General features: G+C 46.1%; 1 protein-coding gene across 1 annotated transcript in view; it reads right to left on the bottom strand.

Moving 5' to 3' along the window:
* Nucleotides 1–19,276, bottom strand: part of ARHGAP31 (Rho GTPase activating protein 31) — a 101,174-nt gene extending 81,898 nt beyond the window's left edge. The window contains exon 1 of the mRNA XM_037158725.2: nt 18,499–19,276. Coding sequence (XP_037014620.2) covers nt 18,499–18,598 — 100 coding nt within the window. The 5' untranslated portion in view covers nt 18,599–19,276. The remainder of the gene's footprint in view (nt 1–18,498) is intronic.
* Nucleotides 19,277–25,496: the final 6,220 nt, after the last annotated feature.

The following is a 25,496-nucleotide window of genomic DNA, read 5'->3' as shown; positions in this document are numbered from 1 at the left end:
ACAGGTGTGAGAAAGGAAATGTTAGGAGTTCAGGAGGAGGCACGGGAGATACATGGTTGGCTGGCTGCAAGACCCTACGACAAAAAAAAAGTATTGCTGATGTAGGCAGCAGTGGCTTTCAAACTTATTTTTTTAAGCATTAAGTGTTGTGTTCAGATACATTTCCCCGTGAAACATAAAACAAATAGCACGGAAGAAAGCAGACTGCTCCGGGTTAAGCAGGGGGGACGACCCTGCAGGCCCCTCCAGTGGTCCTGCCGTGGGAAAAGCACAGCACAGATTGAAGGCTGTTGGACTTTAAATACCTCTCAAAAATAGGCAGGCAATCCCAATTTCTTAGGATTAAGATACGTGTCCCAAAGAAACTATTTCAGGAAGAGCCCCTAACTGGAGCCCACTCCAACCCAGGGGGTTTCAACGAGAAGAGGCAGCTGGTCGAGACACCTCTCCTTCCAGGAAACCTGGTTAACTTCACTTGCAAAGCTGCCAATCTACCTGAATCTACGGGGGGTGTGAAAAGAGAAGGTTGCGTCTGCAGCGAACTGGCTGGGGTTGCTAGGTTGTTGTAGGCTGTACTAAGCTTATCCAATCCTAAAATAACAGTTCCGTTCAGAGAAAGTTATTCTCAAACACACTGTCTCTCAGCACTGTACTAGGAATTTAATCATATTTTATTTTGCTTTAGTGCTTCACTATTTTCAAAGCACACCTTTTCTGTGCACATTATCTTGTCAGATCTCCATCCCATGAGGCAAGCTGGACAGGTATTATATTATCTCCATTTTACAGATGAGGAAGTTAAGGCTCAGGAAGATGAGGGAATTACAGTTACATGACAAACACACAGGTCTTCTCATTCCCTAAGCCAGAGCTATAAACATGCAGACTATACAAAAATCATGCCTCCTGGTGAGCAGTAAGTAAAGGCCACAGATTTGGTATTACCAGTTCTGTGTCCCTGGAGAACATCAATGTCCTCATTGTACAGCAGGTGAAATAATTACCTGCTGCATCTAACTCACAGGACTGTGAAGGACAATTGAGATGACTTGGTGAGAACTCTTTATAAGTTCCACCGAAGGGTTAGTTACTCCCCGCTCCTGTCCCCCAGCCTTGGCAGGTTTTCTGTCTTTCGATTAACTTGGATTTCACTTTCACAAACCAAAATAAAATTTGTCTCACACTCTCTCGGTATTGTGTAAGTCTCTTATGAATATCAGCTGGTGGAGAGAGCAGCCAGCTAGACATAGTTTTGTACAACCCTCAAGCCCAAACAAGACCTCTCTCTCCTTCTCTCTCTTTGTCCATTTCAGAGATTCAAGGATGCATTACCAAAGATTCCCAAGACTGCCTTACCCTGAGTCCCAAGCAGTAGCCATAAAGGCTGTGGGTCCAGCTGAAGTGTTAAGGAGAATCTCAAGGGGTGTGTGCCTGGGGCAAGCTGGGCCTCCGTGCAGTCAGCACAGGCCAAGGGCTTGGTCTTCTCCTTGGCAGAATCAGAACCTGAGTTTGGCACGTATCTGAGAGTGATCTGTTCTCTGCAGCCAAGTTCCTAGGGGATGACTCTGTGAAGTCCAATGGCAATTTCATCATTTTTTAAATAGGGATTCACCACTGGGTCTAGGCACTGCACCGATAGGGCCTCACTCAGGAAACTAAGTTGTAGGTGACAAAAACCAATCCTTTTGTAGGAAAACAAAATCAGAGCAAAGAAAGTTGGAATGATTTAGGGAATACGTATGTTTTTACAAAATGAAAATACCTTTCTGTCCTTTTAAAGTAGAATCTTTATACGTGTTCATCATTTTTATAAAATTCAGCCAACACAGCAGAGTATGCACGAGAAAGAGAAAAGAGGTGTCCATTCAGAGAAAGCCATTGTTAGTGTTTTGAGTAGATTCTTCCAGACTTTTTCTTACATATATAGTTACCAAAATGGATTTATACTGTATGGGTTATTTTGCAAACTTTTTAATTCAAATTTTGTTGACCACATTTCTCTGCCAGTTAAGTATATGTTATCTTTTTAACCAGCTGCACTACACGATAAAGGATATTTTTCTCAAGCTGGGTGGCAGTCTTATGAATCCTCCTTCTGTCTTAAAGGCACTATCATCTGAGCCTCTTATCCCCTCTCAGAGATCCCTGATATGGGACGCTCCTGAGAAACACACTGACCTCTTATTTCAGGCCAACGCCACCAAGCAGCTGGAAGCATCACCTGGCCGCCTGCATCCTCTCAGGCAAATTAGTCTCCTCCCCAGGACCCCAGGCTCTCTCTGTGTTAAATGAGAGATTTGGCTAGCGATTTTCTAAGGTTCTTCCAATTCTAACATGACACATTAGCTTCTAGTTCCTTTATCTCTGTGTGTGCCTTTGGCATGGGATGTTCCTGGCACAGGAGTGAAGGGAGCAGCCTTGGGAGCCCCAGCTGTGCCCCCACCAGATGGACCTGGAGGCCCTGAAGAACCGTTGCTGGTAGTGGATGGTTGGAGCTGGCAGGGCTGGGGGAAGCACCAGGTTGTGTGGGTGGGTTACTTTAGGGAAACAGCTCTCCTGACTTCCTTCCAATGTGGTGGTTGGTAATGTCTACAAGGAGGCATCAGATTCACAGCAAATCAGTAAACACAGCCTTCAAGGCCATTCTGCCCTTCTTGAGATACGTGTTTACACTGCAGGATAATTATAGTAATTGTTTTCCATTTTAAAAGCTCCTTGCACATAGCAGCTCATCTAATTCTCATTCCTGCCTTTTTTGATGAGGAAATTGAGATTTGGAGAGTGTGATGACTTGTCTAAGACCAGATGACAATTATTTGCTGAGTGAGGACTCAATCCTAAACCCTACCAGTGGATTCGTCCTTTGCCTCCACAGTCTCCACACTGGATATACATTGACACGTGACAGAGGCACACACATGTGCAAAATATCCATGCATCACACACCCCTCTGTCTCCACTCCACCACCAGCACTGCCCTCCCCTGAATCCACCTACTCACTGAACACATTTTTAAGAGCATTTTGCGAGGCACCAGTGATAACAAGATGAAGCAGGAGACATAGCTCCTGATCTCACAGAGTTGACCCAGGGTCTACTCTGGAGAGTCTAGAGTGAGGCATTGACAGGGTGGGGGAGAGACTGGTGCATTCAGTGTGACAAGAGCAATAGTGAGAAGGAACAGGACAGAATGGGAACATGTAGGAGGGGCACCTAGCCCTGCATCATAGGGCTCAGGAAGGCGTCCTGAAGGATGAGACATCCAAACGGAGACCCAAGCAATGGGTTGGAGTTGGCAAGACCTGCTGTGGAGCTAAAAAAGGAGAGAGAGCGGGAGAGAGAGAGAGAGAGAGAGAGAGAGAGAGAGAGGAAGTGTTCTACACAGAGAGGGGAGCATGTGCCAATGCTCGGAAGTGAGAGGAACAGAGAGCTTTTGAGTAAAGTACGAAAGCACAGTGTGGCCAGGGAGGTGACCAGTGTGGAGGTGGTGTCCACTGAGGCTGCAGAGGAGGCAGGTGTCTGGGTGTGATGGGTCAGTAACCATGTTGCTATTTATGGAGTTGATTTTGTCTTGAGAGAACTGGGAAGCCATGGAAGGGTTTAGTGAGTGACACTGGTGACAACCTCTTTTTAAGACACTCTCTTTTGCCCACTATAAGAATCTATGGTCATAACTGACTTCTGATCCTACTTTAAGACATACTCAAGCTAATGTTTTTACAAAACTATAGATATATTCAACTTTTCATGTTCCAGTGCCACCTATGTTTCTTTGGCTTTTGCCGCTCACCCTGGGTGTCTGTGGTCTCTGCTGGGCTGTGGCTCAGATGACCAGGGCATTGTGGTCAAGACGCCAGGACTGTGCCAATGGGTGGACCAGGCAGCTTCTAACTGTTCTCTGCTCGCAGGCTCAGCCTTAACTGCGTCCTAGGTTCCAGCTGACGGAATATGGATCGACAGGCCAACATCCCTCCCACATGCTGGAAAACAGTTTAAGGTAGAATTAGAAGAATATGGGCTAGCAAGTTCCACCCTCGATCATAAGCAAAGGAAAACAGTGTTAATATTGAATACAGATAACAGTAATTGTCAATGAAAATGAGGTGTGGCTCATGACATATTCAATAAATACTAAATTAATTGATCAGTATTTGGATGAGAAGCCTTATGAAAAACTTATAAAAAGGGTAAGGTTCCTATAGAAAGAAATGTTTTAAAAATTACAGTAATTTATAAAAAGTATATATATATATGGTTGTATATGTACAGACTATCTATGAAAAGCTTAGAACATTAACATTAGTTGCTTCTGGCGTGAGGAACAGAAGCTAAAGATGCAGATAGTAGGGAAGTTGTTTTTATACATTTTGAACCTTGGGAATGTGCTATATGATTTAAAAGTTAAAATTACACTAAAACTATCAATTCATCAGAATCTCATGTGGTGATTAAAAAGAGATTGAGCTGTAATTACAAAAAGGGACAGTGCTCCAAGATCTCCTGTTATTTAAAACAGCACATGTCGGAACACATGTATGTTGTAACTTTATGAGAAAAACACAAAGAAAATCATTCTCTGTACGTATTTTTCAGTATATACACTGACAAAGTTCTCTGCGCTATTCAACACAGTGGCATTAGCCACATGCGGGAATGCAAATTTAAATTGATGAAAAGTTAAAGTTAAGTTCCTCAGTAGCACTAGTTGTATTCCAGTGCTAACAGCCACAGGTGGCAGAGGCCGCAGTACCGGACAGTGCAGACAGGGCGCACTTCCCTTGTTGCAGAAAGTTCCGCCAACAGACCTGGTCTCCAGGAGTCTGGCCCAGCTTGTTAACTGATGAACACGGCACTGCAAGGATGTGAGATGGGACGTAGCACTTTGCAAATCTCTGTATTGTTTGAAAAACTTTTTTACAATGACATTTTATTAGGGAAGAGAACAGCTTGTCCCTGTGGCAGGTGTTTTTTCCTTATTAAAACCTCATCCTGCATTTTTGTCATTACTCCGGCCAGTCCACTCAGGAGTCCAGGGTGGCAGAGTATTGGCAAAGGAGCTATTCTGGGGAGGGCAGTGGAGACGACCATGACCCTGGTGCGGCATGAACACAAGTCTGAGCGGAGCCCCTAGGGAGCAGCTGACCGCCTGCTAGTCTTACTCCCTTCTGGGCCTGCATTGCTCAGTCGCAATGGACAAAATCAGTTTGAGTGCCTGCCAGCAGAGGCTGAAGTATTTTTAGTTTTTGGAGTTTCGGAATCTGGCAGGGGCAAGGCAGGCACTGGATGGGGAGACCCACCTCCAAGGGACCCCAAGGTCTCCTCCTAGATGGGGACCTGGGAGGCTCGGGAGGACACTGGTCTGAGGGGACAGCCATCCCATAGTGGAATGAGAGCGTACAGGGCCATGCTCAGCAGAGCACCCAGGAGGGGAGTTAGTACGAATGATGGAGCTGGTATCTGCTTCATGGTTTCTTAAACTGCAGGAGTGACAAGAATGAAGCTCCAGGAACTCAGAAGAATAGGAGGCGGGACAGAGTAGACATGTGACCAGTGAGTGGGTGGGAAGAAACACTGTAAAATTTTTCATCTCAAATAAAACTTGGGTATAAAATGTTAAACGTTGCTCTGGTTATCATCCACAAGACAGAGAAAAATGGAATTTCCTAAGGTATGGAATAAGCTCAGAAACTCTGGGCTATAGCTGTTCAGGGCATCTCGTTTCTCTTCCACCTGCAGGAAGTTTATTCCTAGGCTGGGGTTCAGTTTTTTCTCAACAGCCACAGCAAACACAGCAGAAGGGACACAGTAGCTATAAATGTGGCTCAAGCTTCTTCCTCCTTTATCATTCTGTTATTTAAACTGGCACTTTTGTCTTCACCACTCTTTTTTTCCCTAGAAGACTTAAAATGGTCATTTAATAATTAGCCCATTGCTCCTATAAATCTAGTCCAGGCTTCACCCTTGTTCTCTTTGTTCTTTTAAGAATGCCGATCCTGCCATATTATTTTACACCCCAACACCTTTGCTTATACATTGTTTCTTCTGTCTGGAATATCTTCCCTTCAGGCAGAGATGACTCGGATTCCAATCATCTTAGATGACCCAGCTCCTCTGAGTCAGAATTAATGTCACCCTACAGATACCTAACACAGTTGAACATGGAATGGCCCCAGTCTTCAATGAGCTCATTTTCTTTCTACTCAAAGGAGGAGACAATTTAGGAAGAGGTGACAGTGGCTGTAGGTGAGAGGTAATGAAGTTCTAAACTTCACCATCCCGATCGCCTTCCTAAATAGACACATATGTCTGAGTACAAGCTCCTGTTTTCAAATGGAGCACTGAGAAATGAACACAGATTCAACCCTGAGAAATGTGGTGTGAATCCCTCAGTCCATATGCTCTGCCGCCTAAGACTGAGCCAGATCTGCCTCATTCAACCAACCGTCCAGATGATATTTGCAGAACAAAGAAATGGGCATTTGTGAAACATCGTACGGGCCAGTGAAAACCCAGGCCTTACTCTGTTCCATCAATGATGGAGACAGGCTCGTTTTCCAGATTTATAACTCTCCTGAAATACAGGTCGGAACTAGAAGTTTGGATGGCTGTCACTACAATGCTAACCTTTTCCCATAACTTTTTTTTTTCTTTTCAGTTTTGTGTTTAGGTTGTTTTCTTTTTCTAATTACTAAAAAAAGAAAAGAAGGAAGAAAAAAAGGTAAAACTTAGAAAGTTTGAAATAGTCCCACCCCAGAAATACTTATCAATAGATAAGAATCCTTAAAAAGGTAGCACAACTGTAACTGAACAACAATAAAAAATTTTTTTTAATTAAAAAATTTCTTGTTACCAGCCCTGGCTGGTGTGGCTCAGTGGACTGAGTACCAGCCTATGAATGAAAGGGTCACTGGTTCGATGCCCGATCAGGGCACGTGCCTGGGATGTGGGCCAGGTCCTCAGATGGGGGTGCACAAGAAGCAACCACATATTGATGTTTCTCACCCTCTCTTTTTCCTTCCCTTCTCCTCTCTCTAGAAATAAATAAAATCTTTAAAACAATGTTCTTATACCATAATATGTTAAAAAATAAATGCTAAAATCCCTTAATACAAAAAACAAGTACCTAAATATAAATAAATAAATCATTGAATTAAAAAATAAAAGAAAAAAAACTAGCATTTTATGCATTCAACCAAAGAAAATAAATAATTGTGTGTATGTAAGAGAATTTTTAAAAAGAGGAGAACTCTCCAGGGACATATGGGAGCCTTGGAATATCGTTCGCAGCTCTCTCAACCACCACATCGGCTACAGCAGTTCTCAGGACCCACATTCCGAGTGATGAGGCTGAAACCCCATAAGATTTCCAATTACTAAGAAAACGCGAACCACGATGAACACTTATGGAAGGTTTACTAAATTCCAGGCAGTGCACTGGTTCATTTAATCCTCAACCCCCATTCCATAGGTATTATTATTATCATAATCCCCACTTTACAGATGAGGAAGGTAAGGCACAGAGAGGTTTGGGAGCTTGTCCACGGTCACAAAGCTAGCATTTGGAAGAGCTGGGACTTGAGCCCCGGAAAACGGTCAGCAAAAAAAGCCACATGGCAACCATGTTATGCTGTTTCTCAGAGGAGAGGATAACTGATTTTCCCTAAACTGCATCTATTAAGGCAGAAAACTAACTGTACAGGCAGAAAAGCAAACTGACAGAACTGTACAGGTTTTTAAAAATAAGGATCAAAACAAAAGGGCTTTCTGAAAACTCAGTAAATTAAGACACCTCATTCCCATTAATAATTTTAACAGATTGTTTTCACTCTAAATAGGAAAAAAACACGTTCATTGTTGAAAATCTGGGCACTATACGGGGGTGGGCGAAAGAAGGTTTACAGTTGTAATACAAATAAGTACTAAAATAATTAAAAATAAATATACAAAAATGAACTGTTTTGCGTACTCACAAACTGTAAACTTGCTTTTGCCCACCCTTATAAAACAGTGTAACAAAGCCAATAAAAATCATGTCGTTTCCCTTCATTGCTTCTTTCTACGGGCTAACTCAATGTTTTACAAAGTAGCCAAAGTTAGAATCACTAGGAGCCCTCCTTAGAAACTGTGGATTCCTGGGCCCCCGGCTCAGCCCTGCAAAAGCAGAATCCCTGCGGGACTGGCCTCAGTGTTGCCCCGCAGTCGCACTGGACAGCCCGCAGCTCTGCCGACCGCAGAACCCATTCCAGGGAGAGGCGCTTTCTCCGCAGGTCCAGACGCTACAGGACCTGCGCACACGCCCATTCCGCACTTTTATCAGAGGCCCATTTCCTGTCAAGGAGTCTGACATGGAATTTAAAGAGTATTCCTAACACCGCACTCAATTCACCTACTATTTTTAAAAATAAAAACTACATTTTCAGTCGTTCTTCTGTCCAATAAAGTTGAGTATCACTGCCCAAGGCTGAGAAAGTGAGGTCCAGGACTCTTGGACCCAAAACTTAAAATTCGCACTCTCCCGCAGCCCCTCTCCCTGCAGGATGCCTCCCCCCTCCCCATCCTTTCATTTTGGAAACAAATGTCTTAAGGGACAGTAAAGAGAGAGGAACCGAGGAAATCAGGTCCCATTTGAAAGTCAGCCTTGGGGTGAGGGAAACCAGATTACTTGATGTGGACATTTTTCCTGACCTTCAGCTCCTCATTCTGCGCCCTGGGTCTAAACAGCTTTCTTGCGGCCCCCAAGGGCCCCTGAAAGATGGTTCGTCCTCAGCCCTGAGCCTGAGCCTGAGCCTGAGCCTGAGGCCCGCGTCTAGCTTTGCTTTTCCAGAAAGCAAAATGGCTCCTCTCCATTAACGCCAGGCCCACGTTCTAGCTATTAGCTAAACAAAGGGTTTTCCAAATATGGACCCAAAAGAGCATGTGCACTTTGAAGGCCACAGTGAAGCTTAAATAACTAAAACTCATTAAAAAGAAAGCCAACAATCAACGCCAAAAGCATGAATCCTTAAAGAACAGCACAGCAAGACAAAAGCCAGAAAGAGGAACAAAAATATGCATTGTAGGGGAGGGGTAGGCAGGGAGGTGTAGATTTATGTGGAAGAGCTGACATCATTGTTTCCCAATAACACTCAGCATGCCGGAAACAGATGGGAAAGAAGTGGTGGAAGGGACTACTTATGGTAACAGGGCATGGTCTCTGTTCAGAATCCTGCCATTTGGAACCTGAATATTCTACTTTGAAAAACTGGGGATGGGACACTCTATTGCCAGAGGTTTTATCCAAGTTTAACTAAATCCTACTGAACTTATCACTCTGGCAAAGCACAGTAAAACGGAGCTGTGCATATCAGACCCTGATTTACTACCAGCCTAGCTATGCACGTTTGGGGTCCAGAGGAGACAAAGCCATGGAAGGGGAATTCAATGTCAGACAGACATGGTTTGATTCCTGCATCTCCCATTTCCTGGCTGGACGCCATTAGGCAAGTTACTTAACCTCTCTGAATTGGTCTACATATATAAAATGGAGCACAAGACAGAAATTTCCTCAGGCAATGGGGAGAGGTCAAGGTTTCCCATTTATGCCATACAGCAAGATTTAATCAAGAAGCATAATTAGGGTCATCAGTTAACATCATTTTTTCAAGTGTTATCTTTTAACAGAATCCCCCATGCTCCTGCCCTGAGGCAGGGTACAGACTCGGTTAAACCAATTGCCACTTGTATTATCAGCTGTCCTGCCTGACAGCTTCTGTCACCCCAACCAGGGTCGCCCTAATGAAGCCTGGCCACTCTAAGTCAAATGTCTACCCTTCCCCCCACCCCTGTGCAAGAGGGTGTGACCAATTTCAAGTGTCAGGCAGAACCATCTGGTATCCTGTCTGCAGAAACCAACTACCCCATCTTCCCGTGTCTCTGTCATTCCTCACAGCCAGATGATGTGTGCTTATCATTTCACTGATTTTTCCCCCGTATAAACAACTGCCCTGTCTGCTGGCTCTTTCACTTGGCTGCCTCACGGGTTGACATCCCCTGCTTGCACACCTCCAGAACCCTCATTTCATTCTTCTTTCAGTTCTTTTTCCATCTTATGGCCCTGAGCACACTAGGCTGAGAGGAACTTGAGAGCATCTTTGGAACTCAACGGTGTCTAGCATATTGGAGTCCTGTTAAATATTTGTTGCATTGAATTTAAAGCTCTATACAAGATTATTTCCAAATAAAACAAGAACAGCCAGGGAGAGAAATTTGTGTAATTACACACATTAGCTCAGCTGCCTTTCCTGAAGGCTACAGATTTATTTACAGTTTGCCAGAATCCTACCTTACACGTCAAATAGTTTTCTGGTGTCTATCAGAGTAAGAGTTGCTGTATGTTGTTCTCTATGACATTCACCCCTCTCCCTCTGGGGGTGGGAGAGAGGGGGTCCCCAAAGGCGTCCTGGGCCAGCATCTGGCCATGGGTGTGGGACTAGGGCCTGGCATGCACCAGCCAAGCTTGCACTAGAAAAAAGAATGCCTGAGATGCGATCCCAGAAACTCAGTTGGTTCTGGGGCCCTGCCAAGAATGCAGTTCATACCAAGGAGTAACTGATGAGGCTCTAGGAAAAGGCAGTGTTTCTGGGGTGTCTTGTGCAAAGTTGAGCTCAGTTTCTATCAGGGAATAGCTATGAGCCTTCGAAGGGAATCTTAAACAATCTTAGATGCCTGATATTTCAGCACATCAGCAATGTCTCTGGGCTGAGATTCCTAGAAAGGATTTAACACCAGCTTCCTGAGCAGGAAATAGGGTCAATCAATCAACTGCAGTGTGCTGGCCACAGGCAGGGCTCACCCTGAGAGGCAGAGTGAGCTTCCAAATCTGTGTGAGCTGCCGAATGCCACCTGCCTTCAGTGGAGCTCACCACTGACTTGCACACACACAGCCAATTAGGAAACAGTAATAGGTAGAGGGAAGACCACATTGGGTGGCCCTGACTCTGAAGCAGCAGGTGTCCCAAGAGGGAAAGAGAATTGTGTTGTGGCAGCAGAGGGCAGGGAGGGCCCTGGGAGGAAAAGGAGGGATCTGGTAGGACTTCAAAGGTGGTAGGTTTAGAATGTATGTGTGGAAAGCACCTTGCAGAGGATAAAATGTTATGCAAGTATAAGTTGTTATTATTTCTATTAATGATTTACGTTGGGGGAAGGACAAAGGGAGAAAAAGCTATTTTTGCCTTTTCTTTTTTTCTTTTTACAAAACTGTAGAGTAAATGCCAAATTATGAAATATGCTATTCTGGGAGATTGTGTGTTCACATTGTGGCAGTCAGACGGATCTGGATTTACATTCTGCCTTTCCTCTCTCTGTATTTTTCTTGACAAGTAATTTAACTTCTTCCCTCTCAGTTTTCTCCTCTGTAAAATGGCAATAAAAGAGCCCAATTTTACAATGTTCAAAATACTACTTTTGTGTGTAAACCGGCTAGCACAGACAAAGCAATCAATGCAGATAGTAACTCTACCAATAAAAACAACAAGCAGACCTGATCTGGGGCCTTCATTTTGGAGGCCTCTTCCTCCTCTCACTGGAGCCATCCAGAAGCCTAATGTTGTTATCTTTCTCTATTAAAAGCTGCTCTTAGGAAAAAAGTCTAGTACCAGTGCCTATTCTCTCTCTCCTGACCTTCAATCAATGTATTTCTCCCAGGAGTCCTTTGTTCTAAATCCTAGCTAAAATTGCATACCTTGGGGAAGACTAGAGGGACACAGGGTGCTACCTGGACTCCTGAAGTCTCATCAGGCTGTGGCCCCACCTTAATAAGGACCCGAGGCCAGCCCACTGAGGGAGGCCAGACTAGTTAAACTCGACTAGTCTGACTAGTCGAGTCTGACTAGTCAGACTAGTGGCATTGCATTGGGGCATAGTGAGAAAGAGCTCAGGAAACTGGGTGGGACGTGCAGCCATTAGCAAAAAGAATATTAATTTGAAGGGTGGGGATAAGTGGGAAAATGCCACAATGGCTTAAATACATGGCAAGCAATGAGTGAAAAACAAAGCAAAGGAAAAAAGAAGTAGCTCCATGTTGCAGGGCTCCAGACTAGCATGAAGGAACCAGGCAGGGGGAAGCAGAGAAGTGGAATCCTGCCACGCCAGGCTGGTGGGGCACTCAGCTGGTCCATCGGTGCTGGAGGGAATGAACACAAAGCACCCTGGACCAGAGGGTCTATTGTTACTGTTTCAACAACACTCAGCTAGAAAATCTAATGGAGAAGGAGTGGGGGCCAGGGTGCTTTTTGACCCCAGACTGAGTCCTGGATCTTTCAGCCCCGCCCTGTTCTACCCACTGCTACAAAATCCCAGGAAACTTTCTGCAGTGAGGTGATTCCCTGAGACAAGCAAGTACTTCAGAACTGCCTCAGTCAATCAGCTGCTGAATTCAGAATGTATTCTCCCCTCTTCTCCACTCCCACAGAAAAGGTTCTCAGGCTAGTCCACAGATGTCTAATGGAACAGGGGAAAAACAAAAAGAATGCATGAAAAACTACAGCTTTAATGGCATCGGGGAGCTCATCCACCACTTACAGCACTGCCTGTGGAAAAACGTGTTCCTAGTTTCAACATTTCCCTCTGCCCAGCATAAGACCAGACCTCCAGCTCTCTCCTGCCCCAGCTTATAGTCCACTTGGCTTCAGGGCCGGTCTGGGGCAACAGGGGAGTGGGCTTCCTTAGCAGCCCCAACGACTGGGCCTCCTGAGGCTGGAAGGCGTTTGGGTGGCTGCCAGTGGTGTTGGGGAGGGGTGGAGGACGGGGGAGACCATGCCTGTGGTCAAGGAACTCTTGGCAGAGGTCTGGAGAGTGGGCAAGGAGGAGGGATGTGAGTAGGCGGAAGTGGCTGTTTCTGTTCTCTGTGTGGGTTATTTGTCATATCCAGGCTATACAGAGTAAGTTACAGTTTGGCTTTAGTTTGCTCCAGGTTTCAAGTCTTAATTCTCCTCTTTTGGTTTTTCCTGTTTCACTCTGGGAGCCCAGTTTTGGAGGTTCCCCTCCACACTCAAACACACGAGGTTGTTGTTCTGTCCCCGCAAACTCCACCTCCAGGCTCTATCTTCTTTTTCAGTTCCCTGTGGGTCCAGGAGTGGCTGGGCTTTTTTCTCAGATCTTTCTGAGGGCCCTGCAGTTTCAGATTGACATTTTGTTCTTCCCCTATCGTACGGCGATGGTCTATTCCCCATGGGCCTGTGTGAACTGCCCTCTCTATTCAGTGGGCAGCCCATCTGCTTTCCCTTGGTGACTGATTAACCCATCTGATCACATCATTTACTTACTTCTCTGGAGCTTTCATTCATTCAGTCATGAGTGGTAAGTAGTTATGCTAGAGCAAGCCCAGGGTGTCAGGATAATAAGAACTAATATTCAAAGCTTATTATATGCATGCCCTCTGCTAAGTGCTTTGCCCATATTAACTCACCTTCACATCAGTCCTCCTATCCCCATTTCACAAATGTGGAAACTGAGGCCCAGAGGGAGTAACTAACTTGCTCCAAGGTCCCTCAGCTGGAGGCAGGCAAAGTTGGGATACTATCCCAGGCAGTAAAGTTCTGGAACTTCTAACAGAAGTCCCCAGTGGGGGCACCTGACTTGGAAGGATCAGGGAAGGTTTCCAAAAGCAGCTGAGACTCAAAGGATGAAGACTTAGCCAGGGGAGGTGTGATGATGAAGCACCAGGTGAGATTCTGGGAAGCAAACAACTAAGCCAAAGAGAATGCGCACAGCCCTGGTTCTCCATTTGTTAAACCTTATCTTGAACAGAAAAATATTTACTTTCTTTGCTAAGATGTTGCTCCTGTTTATGTTTGGGTATCTCCTCTATTTAACTGTGGATAAAAGCTTTCACATTTTTCTCCTTTCCCAGTCATGACAGCCAATTTCAAAGCTCGATTAGTTTCTGAATGTTTGTTCCCATCCCTTAGACTGTAAATTTCTTGAATCTGGGGGGTACATGTTTCTCTCTCTCCCATACTAGCTAGCACAGTGCCTTAATACGTATCAGTTAAATAAGTGAATAAATGAAATGAAAAAATGATTTAGCCTCAGAAATGGAGAACAACTACATCTAAAAGTGCCCATTGTCTTACCCTTGTTTTCTGAACTTATGGGGCTATCTTACTTTCATCAAATTTAAAATGATACTTGTAATGAGCATTTATGTATTTGTTATGAACTTTCGGTTATCCCTCAAATCAAATGTTATTTTCTCTCTCTTTTTTTCCATTTTCAATCTGATAACAACTATAAAAAAATCTTCAGGAATATAAAGGCTCACAGTTCTCCCCTGGCTGGTGTGGCTCAGTGGGGTGAGCACTGGCCTGAGAACTGAGGGGTCCCTGGTTCAATTCCCAGTCAGGGCACATGCCTGGGTTGCAGGCCAGGTCCCTGGTTAGGGGTGTGTGAGAGGCAACCGATCAATGTTTCTCTTGCACAAGGATGTTTCTCTCATAGATGTTTCTCTCCTTCCCCCTCTCTCTAAAAAAATAAATAAAAACTTTAAAAAAATGGGAGCCCACAGTTCTTATCAAATGTTCAAAGGGTATATTTTGAATGTCCCAGGCTACTTATCTGAGGGGAAATGTTCTATAAACCTCTGCACTGCATCTAGCTTTTATTTTTTTAAGATTTTATACTTATTTATTTTTAGAGAAGGGAAAGGAGGGAGAAACAGAGGCAGAGAAACAACAATTTGTGGTTGCCTCTCGTGTGCCCCCTACTGGGGACCTGACCCATAACCCAGGTGTGTACCCTGACTGGGAATTGAACCAGTGACTCTTTGGTTCGCAGGCCAGCACACAATCCACTGAGCCACACCAGCAAGGGCAGAATAGCTAGCTTTTAAAACGTACCCATATCTGGGCACCAAGAGACTCTGATTTAATTGGTCTAAGCAGCGGGGCCTGGGCATCAACTGCTTTTTAGGTTCCCTACATCATTCTTTTAATGTGCCACCATCATGATGAACCACTGGGCCAGAGCAATATCACTTTTTACCAGGGTATTAGTAGAATGACAAAGATTGTTTCCAAGGATGAGAGAGTCCTCAGCCCTTAGAGCATGGAGGCAGAAGAGCTTTCCTGACAATGCTCTCTCACTGGTCCCTTGACATCACCCAGCGCAACTGGGTCAGAGGGGAGAGGTAGGAAATGCCTGTGAGTGCAATCTGGCCTTCACCCACAGCCTCCCAACCACAGGCAACAAAATGATGTTGTTTCCAGTACATGGCTGCAAGCATGGGCCTTCGTATACAGTGGTCAAAAATAAGAGAAAGAAAACTACTACTGTCAGCGTTAGCAGTGAGGAGGAGACAATCTTTCCCCTCTATTCCACACAGGAAAAGAAAGTTATCTGGTTCCTAGAGGAGAGCGGGGGGTTGGGGCAGCAGCCACCGTGTTGGAGGGGAAGTAAAAGAGGCTCCTGCCAAGTTGGCCAGGAGCAACTTCTTGCCATTCTTGGGTGTTCTCACCAGGCTGGAGAAAAGCGGCTAAATAAGCAAAAGGGCGATACTGTCATTCCCATCAGGCCTGTGTGCAGCTAGGGGTGAGCAACAGCAGGGCCTGCACGTGGCATCTATGTGAATGCCCACAAAAACTGTATACACAATCCGAGTGTGTGTGTTTTCCTAAGAAAAAGGAGTTCTGTTTTTCATCAGCTTCCTAAAGATTAGGGATGACAGCTGGCCCTGAGCAACATCCGCGCTAAGCTGAACACCTATTTGTCACCCACACACCCTGCCTTGTCAGACTTGTCCAGCTGAAGGTAGCAGAGCAGGGCCACAACGAATCACAAGAGTCGATGGCATTCATCCTCTATGCTCAGCCTCAGGGTTACCTGCGTGCAGCTAATTGTCACCAGCTTTGTCCTCCAGCAACTTGGCCTTCCCTTCCCTGTCCAAGCACAGGGCCTCTCTTGGTTTCTTTGCACTTCTGTCCTTCCTTTCTGCCTTGTTCTCCCAGACCCAAACCCATTCTTCTCTGTCTCTACCCACACCCATCACAGTACCCTTGCCCTGTAAGGTTAAGAAACCATGACGTAGTTTTCTGCAGACCTCCCCGGCCTTCTGGCTCCTGGTTACCATGGTGACTTGTCACCCTCAGGATTCTGGGCTGAACTTTCAAGGTGGTGAGCAAATCGACAGGGCCCAGGTCAGCTTGTCCTCACTAGAAGCAGAGTCCAGGCCTTGGACTTACTTGTCTATTAACCAATCCATGTTTCAGAAAACCCATAAGGAGGATACATTGTTTTAGAGAAAATATTATTAGCACTGACTTTGATGCTACACTGTAACAAAAAAAGAGACAACCACCTAACTAGATTTAGATCTGGGAACGAAGAAATCCTAATTACTTTTATTTATATAAGCACTTTATTATGTGTGCCTGATTCCCACATGGCACAATGACGGTGCATGGATGATTAAGTAGGTCAGTTTCCTTTCATTTCAAAGCTGAACTCTATTCAGGTATGTCAGTCAGTCTTGAAAGTTTGCTGATCCCGTGGCAGGGCTGTCTGCTTTCAATTTAGGGGGAAAAATCATTAGAGGGGAATGTTGGCCTAGACACGGAAGCCAGGGAGAGGAAAGGAGCCTGAGAGGCCAGGGCCCTCTGCATCCTTCATGATTAACTGTGTGACCTCAGGCAGGTCAGTGCGCCTCTCTGGGCTCCTCCCCTCCTCCCCAGAGCAGGGAACACTGGGAACTGCTTTTCAACTTTTTTCTTTGAGCAGTAACCCCATTCTTTTTTTCCCAAATGAAACATATATGGAACCCTAAAATATAAAGCAAATGAAAGAAAATCTGAGTAAGGCTGGCTTTGAGGTGTCTCCACAGAACCCTGGGTTCCTGGCTCATCCTGTGATCTATGACATTGTGAGAATCGGGGCAGGGCTGCCAATACCCCCATGCAATTGTCGCAGCTTTAGAGGGAAGGCCCAGCACAACACCCACAGTGCTGAAGGGGGCATCTCAGGAACACTGAGAGTGTACCTGGACGGTGACCTGAAGGCCCCTGCAAAAACAGGTGGAGGGAACATTCATTCTGAATTCCTGAGGGTAGCATTAAAATATATAGTTGTGCTCTCCCACCTTCAAAAAAGAAAGAAAGAAAGAAAAAAAACCCTCAATCCAAGCCATTTGATTTCAAAGTTCCTCTCCAGATTGTCAGAGAGGAGGAAATGAATTGATTCAGTTACGCCTCACTTTTAAAAGAGGCAGTTTTGAAACCTATGGTCCCCCAAGCTCTAAAATACTAAGCCATTTGTCCTAATGACACAGCAGGCTCTGAACTCCAGAACACCACAGGAATATCACACCACTGCAAATTACTAGGTGGTGCTCAATCTCTAAAAAAGAAGGAACCGAAACAAAAGCCTTGCACTGTTTTTGAGGTGCACATCTGATATGAGCTAATCACACCATTTTTGAGATTAGGTCCCTGGAGGCAGAATTATTCCGCACAGTTAAGCGGCCCTTCAGTTACCCCTTTTGTTGTACCTATGTGTGTGTAATAAACACACGGCCCACATAGTGGATGGCTTTCTCTCTCACCGAAGTTTCCCAAGACAAGGCCTTTTTGTCACGGTTAAATGCAGGGCCAGTCAACCTTACAAAAGGGCTCATTTAATGCTCAATTTCCCCAACTTTCCTATGATTAAACGCTTCTAACCTCAAGTGCTGTTATTGTATTTTGCATTATTTTCTTTCCCCTCCCCCAACAAACGTTTGAATTGTCTCTACTCTGCAGGATTCCCTCTATTTTCTTTTCCAATCTGACCTTGAAGACAGAGACCCTCTCCTTTTCTTTTACGTGCCCTATCTAAACTATTTTAAAATCAAGGCCCTCTGACCTTTTTCAACACCCTTCTTGTCTGACACACCAAATGCTGATCTGAAAGCCAGGAGGAGGTAGAGGGTCTGGGGGGCTGGGAAGAGGACGGAGGGAGGTAGTATTATATTTGGCATCAGTTCAGAAATTCAGAAAATGTTTGTGCAACCACTCCCCCAGCCAGGATCCACCGCACCCCTCGCCTTCCAGCACATTAATAAAAAAAGATGTGAGCAATGAAATTGGAGAGCCCGAGAAGGACACCCAAGGTGGTCACAACTGTGACTGCAGCGAGGCCCACTGATAACCACCCCACAGACCGAGCCCTTAGCCCTCCTCTCTGATATCCAAAGTTCGCAATCAAGACCTCTCCAGCTCCCACCCCCACCCCCAGAAATAGCCAGTTAAACGGGAGCAGCACCGCCCATTAACGGCAAAAGTGAGACCAACGGAAGGATTGACACTACCTCTGCACGTCGGGGAGGCAGCGCTGTGCACCTTAAGAATCATATTGTTCTTAAAAAAAAAAAATAGTAAAATGAGCACACAGGCCTGGAATACATTAACTTGTGAGCTGACTCTAACGCACCCCAGGAGAGTCCATCTCTCCCTCAAACAAAAAGAACGGGGTAGAGACGCGAAGGCACATTACCATCTTGTCCTGAGCTTTCCAGATACTCGGTCAAGTCACAGCCAAAGGCGCTGGTGGCTCCCTTTCGTTTCGGCTTCTGCTTGGCACCCTTGTTCTTCATGAGTTAGTCCCAAAGAGGCTGCCCCTCCGTGTCCCCCTCCCCTCTGCTTGGCACCGCGCCGAAGATTGTCTCCGGGGTTAGATCACCGGCTGCAGCGCGGCTCGAGGGGGCCGCATGGGCGTCCACCAGAAGCTGGGCCCGGGGCAGTGCGCACGGACCCCGCGGGGCGGCGCGGAGCCTGAAATCCCCCGCGCGCTCCTCCAGGGCCGCGGTGCCGGAGGCCGTGCAGAGCTGGCAGCTGCGGGCCGGCTCGCCAGGGAGTGTCACTTCCTCACTTGGAGTCCCAGGGACTTTCACAGGCTCCCGCGGTGTCTTCGGCTGTTTTCTCCGCTGGGGAGGAAGGGCGAGCTTGGCTTTCCGCCCTTCTGGACGCCCGGGGCGAGCGCGGGGAAGGCGGCGGCCGCGCGGGGCGGGAGACGGCGCGGGGTGGCGAGGGTCCTCCTCCCGGCGCCCGCGGTCGTGCCTTCAGACGGCCTCGGTAACGCGAAAAGCAAGCATCCTGTCTCCCTCGCCCGCCCTCGCGCCTTCCTTTTTTTCCTGTCTTACAAATCCTAGGATCATCCAGCTCAGGAAATGCTGGAAGGAAGTTAGCGAGGGAGGGGGGCGGAGGGTGGAAATTTTTGGCAGCTCTGTGCCTGCGAGAGGACGGAGCGGAGGAAGTAGGTGGGTGGGTTGCGCAGTGCGGGGTGTGGGGGGGTAACGCGCTCGGCGCGGACTCGCGCGGCGACTCCGGAGACGGCCGCGCAGCCCGGAGTTCGGAGGAAACCGCGGCTCCCCGAGCAGGACCCGCCGCCCGAGCCGCCGGCTTCCTGCGCCGCCGACTGCGCTTTGAAGAGGCAGGAGGCGGCGCGCGGACATTCTGGGTGGCGGGAGCAAGGTGGGACTGAAAAAAGTCCTGCCTTGTTGTCATCCTCCTCGTCACCGTCTCTGGGACACTTTCTATTTCGGTGCCTGCCCCCTCCCACACAAACCCCTAGAGAGTAATGACAGAAACAAAGGCAGGGATTCCAGCAGAGAAACTTGACAGGGCGCGGTTTCCACCGGCCACTCTTAGCCTCCTCTGCGCGCCCAGGTGCCCCCAACCCAGCCAGCGCTCCACCCACGTGAGGGAAGGGTCCGGTCTCAGATTCCAGCTCACACGCTCACACACACATGCATTATTGCAGTTTGCTAAATGGAAGTGATGGGGTCGGGGGAAGAATCTAGGAGTTAGGTTGACTCTGATTATTCGAATCTAGCATAATGTGAAGATAAGCAGTCTCCCAGGTTCCTTCGTAACTTTGTCGTTTTCAGGAGGGCATGGTTTTTCTTCCCCAGTTGGGTTTGAAATTCTTTGACTTCTGTGCACTCAGCACATAGTAAGCACTCCAGTTCTTGTGATTTAACCATTCGAGGTTTAGATGAAGCTTCCTGTATAAATTCAAATCCATATATAGACTTGAAGGGTAGGGACATTCATTCAGCTCAGATTCCTGGCAAGAGCTTTATGTACAGTATTTTAGTTACCGAGTACCTCTGCAGTCACTTATCCCACTATGTATCATCAAGACAGTTTATGAACTTTCACCCTTAACCTCCTCTCTTTGTCAGAGGTCACAGTTGATAGCCTGCCTGTAGAATCTGGCCCACAGATGTGTTTGGTTTGGCACACACCATGCTTCAATTTTTTTTTTAATTAATTGCCAACATTAAAGAGTTAAGAGCTTTCACGTAAGAGAGATGGACTTCTGGCTTCTCTTGCAAAAATGGAAGCTCTGGTAACACTGGAAGTGCATTCCCACATGGCAAGGACTCTGCTGGGAAGTTGTGGCAGCCCCCCTTGGAGGCACCTCTTTAGAGGTGAGTCTTCCAGTCTCACAAACCCTGTGGCCTGTCTAACCCCCTCTGCACCTGCCCAGCCTCTGGAGCCACGTGAGTTCTGCGGCCAAGCTCCGTGCATGGTGTCGCCTTCCTTCCATTTCCCAGCTGTCTCTCAGTGACATCACCACACTGCCCCAGTCTCAGTGAGACATCTTCAAGTAACCACTGACTCATTCATCTCTTTCCGCCCCCACCTCCAGGCTAGTTCTGCCCAGAGCCACGAGTTCTTCAAAATGCCTCTCCTCTGGATTTCTTCCTTTCAAGGTCCAGTCAGTGGGATTGTTCACTTCTCAGTTTTGGGAATAACTCATAGTGAAATTTGCCGAGTCTGGTCCCTTCCCACTTTATCGGCCCTATGGATGAGAGGCCTGATGAATCTTCCTGCAGTATTGCTGTTGTTAAAGGCCCGTTTTTCTCAAAACTGGCCACAATGCCCTGTTTCCTTCCACCAGGACAACAATCTCTAAGCATTCTGTAAGCCACCTGGAGAACATGGGTAGCCTGGTGTCCTAAATGGTATTTAGGATAATGGCTTGTTCCTCCTTTTATTTATAGAAAAGCACCTCCACCTGAGACCATAATTATTACCATTACCATTTGTTTAGGAGTTTCCTGTGGCAAAAGCGTTCATATTTGTTATTTCATCTGACAGATGGCAGATTTCATTTCTGTGGCAGCAAAGGAGAGAGGTTAAAGGGGTACTTGCGTTTCTGGGTCCAGGCCCCCAGAACCCAAATTCTGGGTAAATTGTTAAGTCCTGTGAATTTCCTTTTTAAATCTTTAAAAATATTCTTTTAACTTTTCATTTTGAAGTAATTTCAGCTCATAAAAATTTGCAAAAAATATACTCAAAGAATTCCCATATACCCTCATCCAATGTTGCCAAATATTACCTTATATAACCAGGATACATTATCAAAATGAGGAAATTCATATTGATACAACATTAACTAATCAACATACTTTATTCAAATGTGAATTAATTTGTAGTTACACACAGTTTTTACTAAATAAGGGTCTTTCTCACAATAAAGTTCACCAGTTAATTATGGAAACAGTTATTTGCAACTGATTCTCTAAACACTTCCTGTGTTTCCTATGTATAACACTAGCTGTGTACCAGACACCCTTAATCACCATCAAAACCCAGCCGGTGTGTGTGGTCATCACACGGGGCTGTCTAGATGAACCAGCAAAGCTTGTAACCTGGACACAGCCCTAAGATTCTTCTGTGCTTTACTGAGGATTCCCCAAAAGGACAATCATAGAATTTTCAGCCTGGAACTGCCTGATAACTTTTGGTCCCTGCTTCGTGGTCAGCTGGATTCCAGTTGTTTAGGGTTCAGGGTTGAGATAATACTGAGCACTGGGTAAAGCATCCCTTATGCTTGGGCCGATTGAACACACCTTTTTTGAAATGTGTACATGGTGGTTATTTGTCTCTGGTATTGCTCAATTGTCTACACCTTACGGTGGGAAGAACTCACAGTGCATCAAGCCTGAATGAAGCCCTGTGGTGACAGCCTCGTTCTGGGAGATGGAAAGCTGGCTCCTATGCATTTGCTCTGGCCCCTCGTTGCCCAGAATACCCTGAGATAGGTGCTGGACTTTGATCTTATTCTGGACACTTTTTCTATTTTTCTTTCTCTTTCTTACTCTAAGATTTGTATCTTTTTCTGGCTCTGTGGAAGAAAGTCAGATTTGAGTTCCAAAGGGTTTTTCCATTGGTTTGTGGATTTCCTAGGAAGCAAGATTTATAGAGATAGTGTATGATTGTTAATAGGAGGACTAATTAAGCTATTTGACAATAATATAAGTTATGCCTTTAGCAGATTATCATGGAGCAAAAAGCACCTCAGTCACGGAGCTCCTACCGAAGCGTTCTGTGATCGCCTGTGATTTATTTTATCTGCAACTGTTTCAGACTGATGCTTATCAAAATGTGCTTCCTGTGCTCACTAAGGATGGCAGCAATCATCTCTACCCCAAGTAAACAGATACAGAACACAGAGTGGGTACCAGTAAATTTTAATGTCATCTGTGACCTAGCCTTTTTTTTTTAACCCATTTGGTCCAGAGTTAGCAATCAGCAATTTTAGAGTTCTTTCCTCTTCTAGTGCCTAACAAATTAAGTGCTCACATATAATTCCTTGTCCATGAACTGTGACTAATATGTTCTGAATTTAGCTCACTTTCCCGCTGGGCACATTTTCTTTCCTTTTTTCCTCTCCCCTTCTCCCAGTTTGAAGATGCTAGTTTGTCACCGATTGTCAGGTGTTATGGGATGAACTGTGCCACCCCATTCACATACTGAAGTCCTAACCCTCAGTATCTCAGAATCTGACTGTATTTGGAGATGAGGCCTGCAAAGAGGTGACTCTGTAAAATGAGGCCATTAGGATGGGCCCTAATCCAATCTGACCAGTCTCCTTGTGACAAGAAGAGGTTAGGACACAGGGATGTGTACCTCGGAGACAAGAGCATATGAAGACACGGCCAGAAGGCGGCCACCATCTGGACTTGGAGAGAGGCCTCAGGAGAAACCAAACCTGCCATCAGCTGGGTCTTGGACTTCAGGCTCCAAAATTGTGTGAAAAGAATTTTGTATTGTTTAAGCCACCCAGTGGCTTCTATGAGAGACGCCTTGTGTCCCTGCCCCCCAGCCCAGGGCCAATACCCCGAGGGTTTGGAGCCAGTAAGGAATGAAAATGGCTAGAGCAAAGGGCTTCTGGAAAGTCCTGTATCCAACCCCACTCCATTATTGATGCTCCCTGTGCTGTGGGTTCCTCGATCTAGGTTATGCTACAAATTGTGGCTTCTAAGTGTCCAGATGAGAGTGAATAAGCATTCTTAGTGGGTTTGGGAGAGGTTCACATTACCACCCTCTAATCAATCAGAACAGAGTGGAGAAGAGGTCAACTTTGGTGGGAGAGAAGCAACGAGACCAGGATCAGTCTCCCTGTCTCAGAAGCCAGGGAAAGGGCCTGCCAGCGGTGCATTCTGAAACACGCCAGGGCACCCTTCAGTGCTCCACCGTCTCCGCAACCAGGAAAGCCAGTTTGGCTTCCAAATGCACTTCCAAGAACAAGCAGGTGCAGTAACAGAAATAGAGAAGGAGAAAGCTTGAAAGAGTCTCACTCCCTTCTTAAAAAGTTGAAGAACAGACACAGTTATTGTTATACATGATATGGTCTCTACCTCTCTCTTAAGCATTGTGTACTCTAGTTCCCTCTCAGTTCCTTGGGTTGCAAAACTGCATTACTCAGGGTGGGGGAGAAGCATTGGGAAACACGACTTTATAGCCTCGCATTCCCAGCTGAGAATGTGATTCATCTGGGTCACCATCAACCAGCCAGGCATTTTGGAGTAGAAAGGACAGAAAGTGAGAGAACAGAAAGAAAGAAAGAGACTTGGTTACAAAATATGAAGTCTCACTAACTTTTTATAATAAAATGGCGTTGATCAGTGCCTTGACCTGCTAATTCAGGATCTTAGACTTTTATTTAAATACAAATACAGAGATAGTAGGGTCCAAAATGACTCCAAGTTTATAAGATTGGGGGCTGGTAAGGGTAAAGACTATTTTTTAGAGAAAGATAACACATGCTTCTCTATAATTCAAGGTCTGTATCGGAGCTTTCAGGAGGAAATGTCTTTTGATAGCGTAAAACGCAGGACTGGAGAGAGGTGGAGAGGTTAAGATTAGAGATTAGATGAGATATCTGCACAGTGTTTGAAATTATTTGGGAAATATGTTTTAGCTTTAATATTTTAGCTTTACTGTAATTTTGCACTCAATGTTGCTAAAAGCAAGAGGTCTGGGAATCTTTGTGTTTTGTTTTAAAGACCCAGTTTTTTAGTTTACTGTATTTTACTAGAGGTTGGGATTTTGTTTGCAAGGCTTTTTAAAAACCGTAATGACATTTGACCCAAACTGCACAGTGTGGCATTAAACGAATCTTCGGAGTCTCAGAAACAGGGCACACTCCAGGCAGCACAAGACAACCCTCGCAGCCCACTCCACCTCAGGCACTGGATGCAGCCAAACGGCAGCGGGACACTTCCTTCCCAGAGTCACATGTAGAGAAGACACTTCACAAGGCCACAGGGAGAGCTAAGTGCCCTGGGTTGAATCACTATTGTACTCACATCTGAATCTGCCAGAACTTTCAAGTCTGAATTTGGATCCTTTTGGCAGGAGGCCTCTATTCAGTGGCCCAGGGGGAAGGGTGCCAGAGCTGTTCCTGTAGGTGGCAGCCCCCAGAGGCCTGGCTGGGTCTGCACGGAGGGCCCAGAAGTAGGTTCTGGGTCCCTCTCCCCTGCTGGGTTTGTTATCACTGCTCACACTCCTTCCTCTGTCTTTGGAGTTGCCAAGCTGAAGAGACTTTGGAAAGAAAAACTGCAGTTCCTCACAGAATTCGAGAATCCTCAGAATAGGAGGTGATTGGGGTGTTGACTGATTTCAGTTATCTTGGTATTTTGTTTGTTTTTTTTCACTGCCTCTTCCTCGCCTGCTTCCCGTTTCACTCTGCTCATCACCCCTGCAGGCATGCTGCCTTCTCTAAAAGAAGCCCAGGCCAGCGCCCAGCTCCAGCTGCCTCCCCCCGCGTCTCTGAGCTCTGCAGCGAGTGGCCTTCTTAGGTGGGTGGGGATCTGTCTCCGCCCCGTTCATTGTGTTCCAGAGTTTCCTGTGCATTGCCTGTAACCCTTTACCAATCTGCCAGGCGCCTTTTAACACAAAAGGGAGGAGATGAGGGAAGGGAGTACTGAGGAAAAACATACCTATAAATAGCTCTCTTGAACAAAATTGTTTTCCCAATACACACTTGTTGTTAGGCCTTGAAGCCCTGTGATCTACCTCCGCCCCCTCTCTCCGCCCACTCCCGCCTTCCTCATCGCCTCTGGGGTTCCTACTCAGTCTGGTTTAAGTTGGAAAACTTTTGGGTTCTCAGAGGCACCTCTCCAGCTCTGGACACACTGGCTTTGGGGTCACCTGGGTTTCATGCCTGCTTCTGCCACTTACTGGCCCCTGGGACGT

Source organism: Artibeus jamaicensis, unplaced genomic scaffold (assembly GCF_021234435.1).
Source record: "Artibeus jamaicensis isolate MK-2021 breed Jamaican fruit bat unplaced genomic scaffold, CSHL_Jam_final contig_3126, whole genome shotgun sequence".
In the NCBI taxonomy this organism is placed as follows: Eukaryota; Metazoa; Chordata; class Mammalia; order Chiroptera; family Phyllostomidae; genus Artibeus; species Artibeus jamaicensis.
This window is presented reverse-complemented; position numbering and strand designations above follow the sequence as displayed.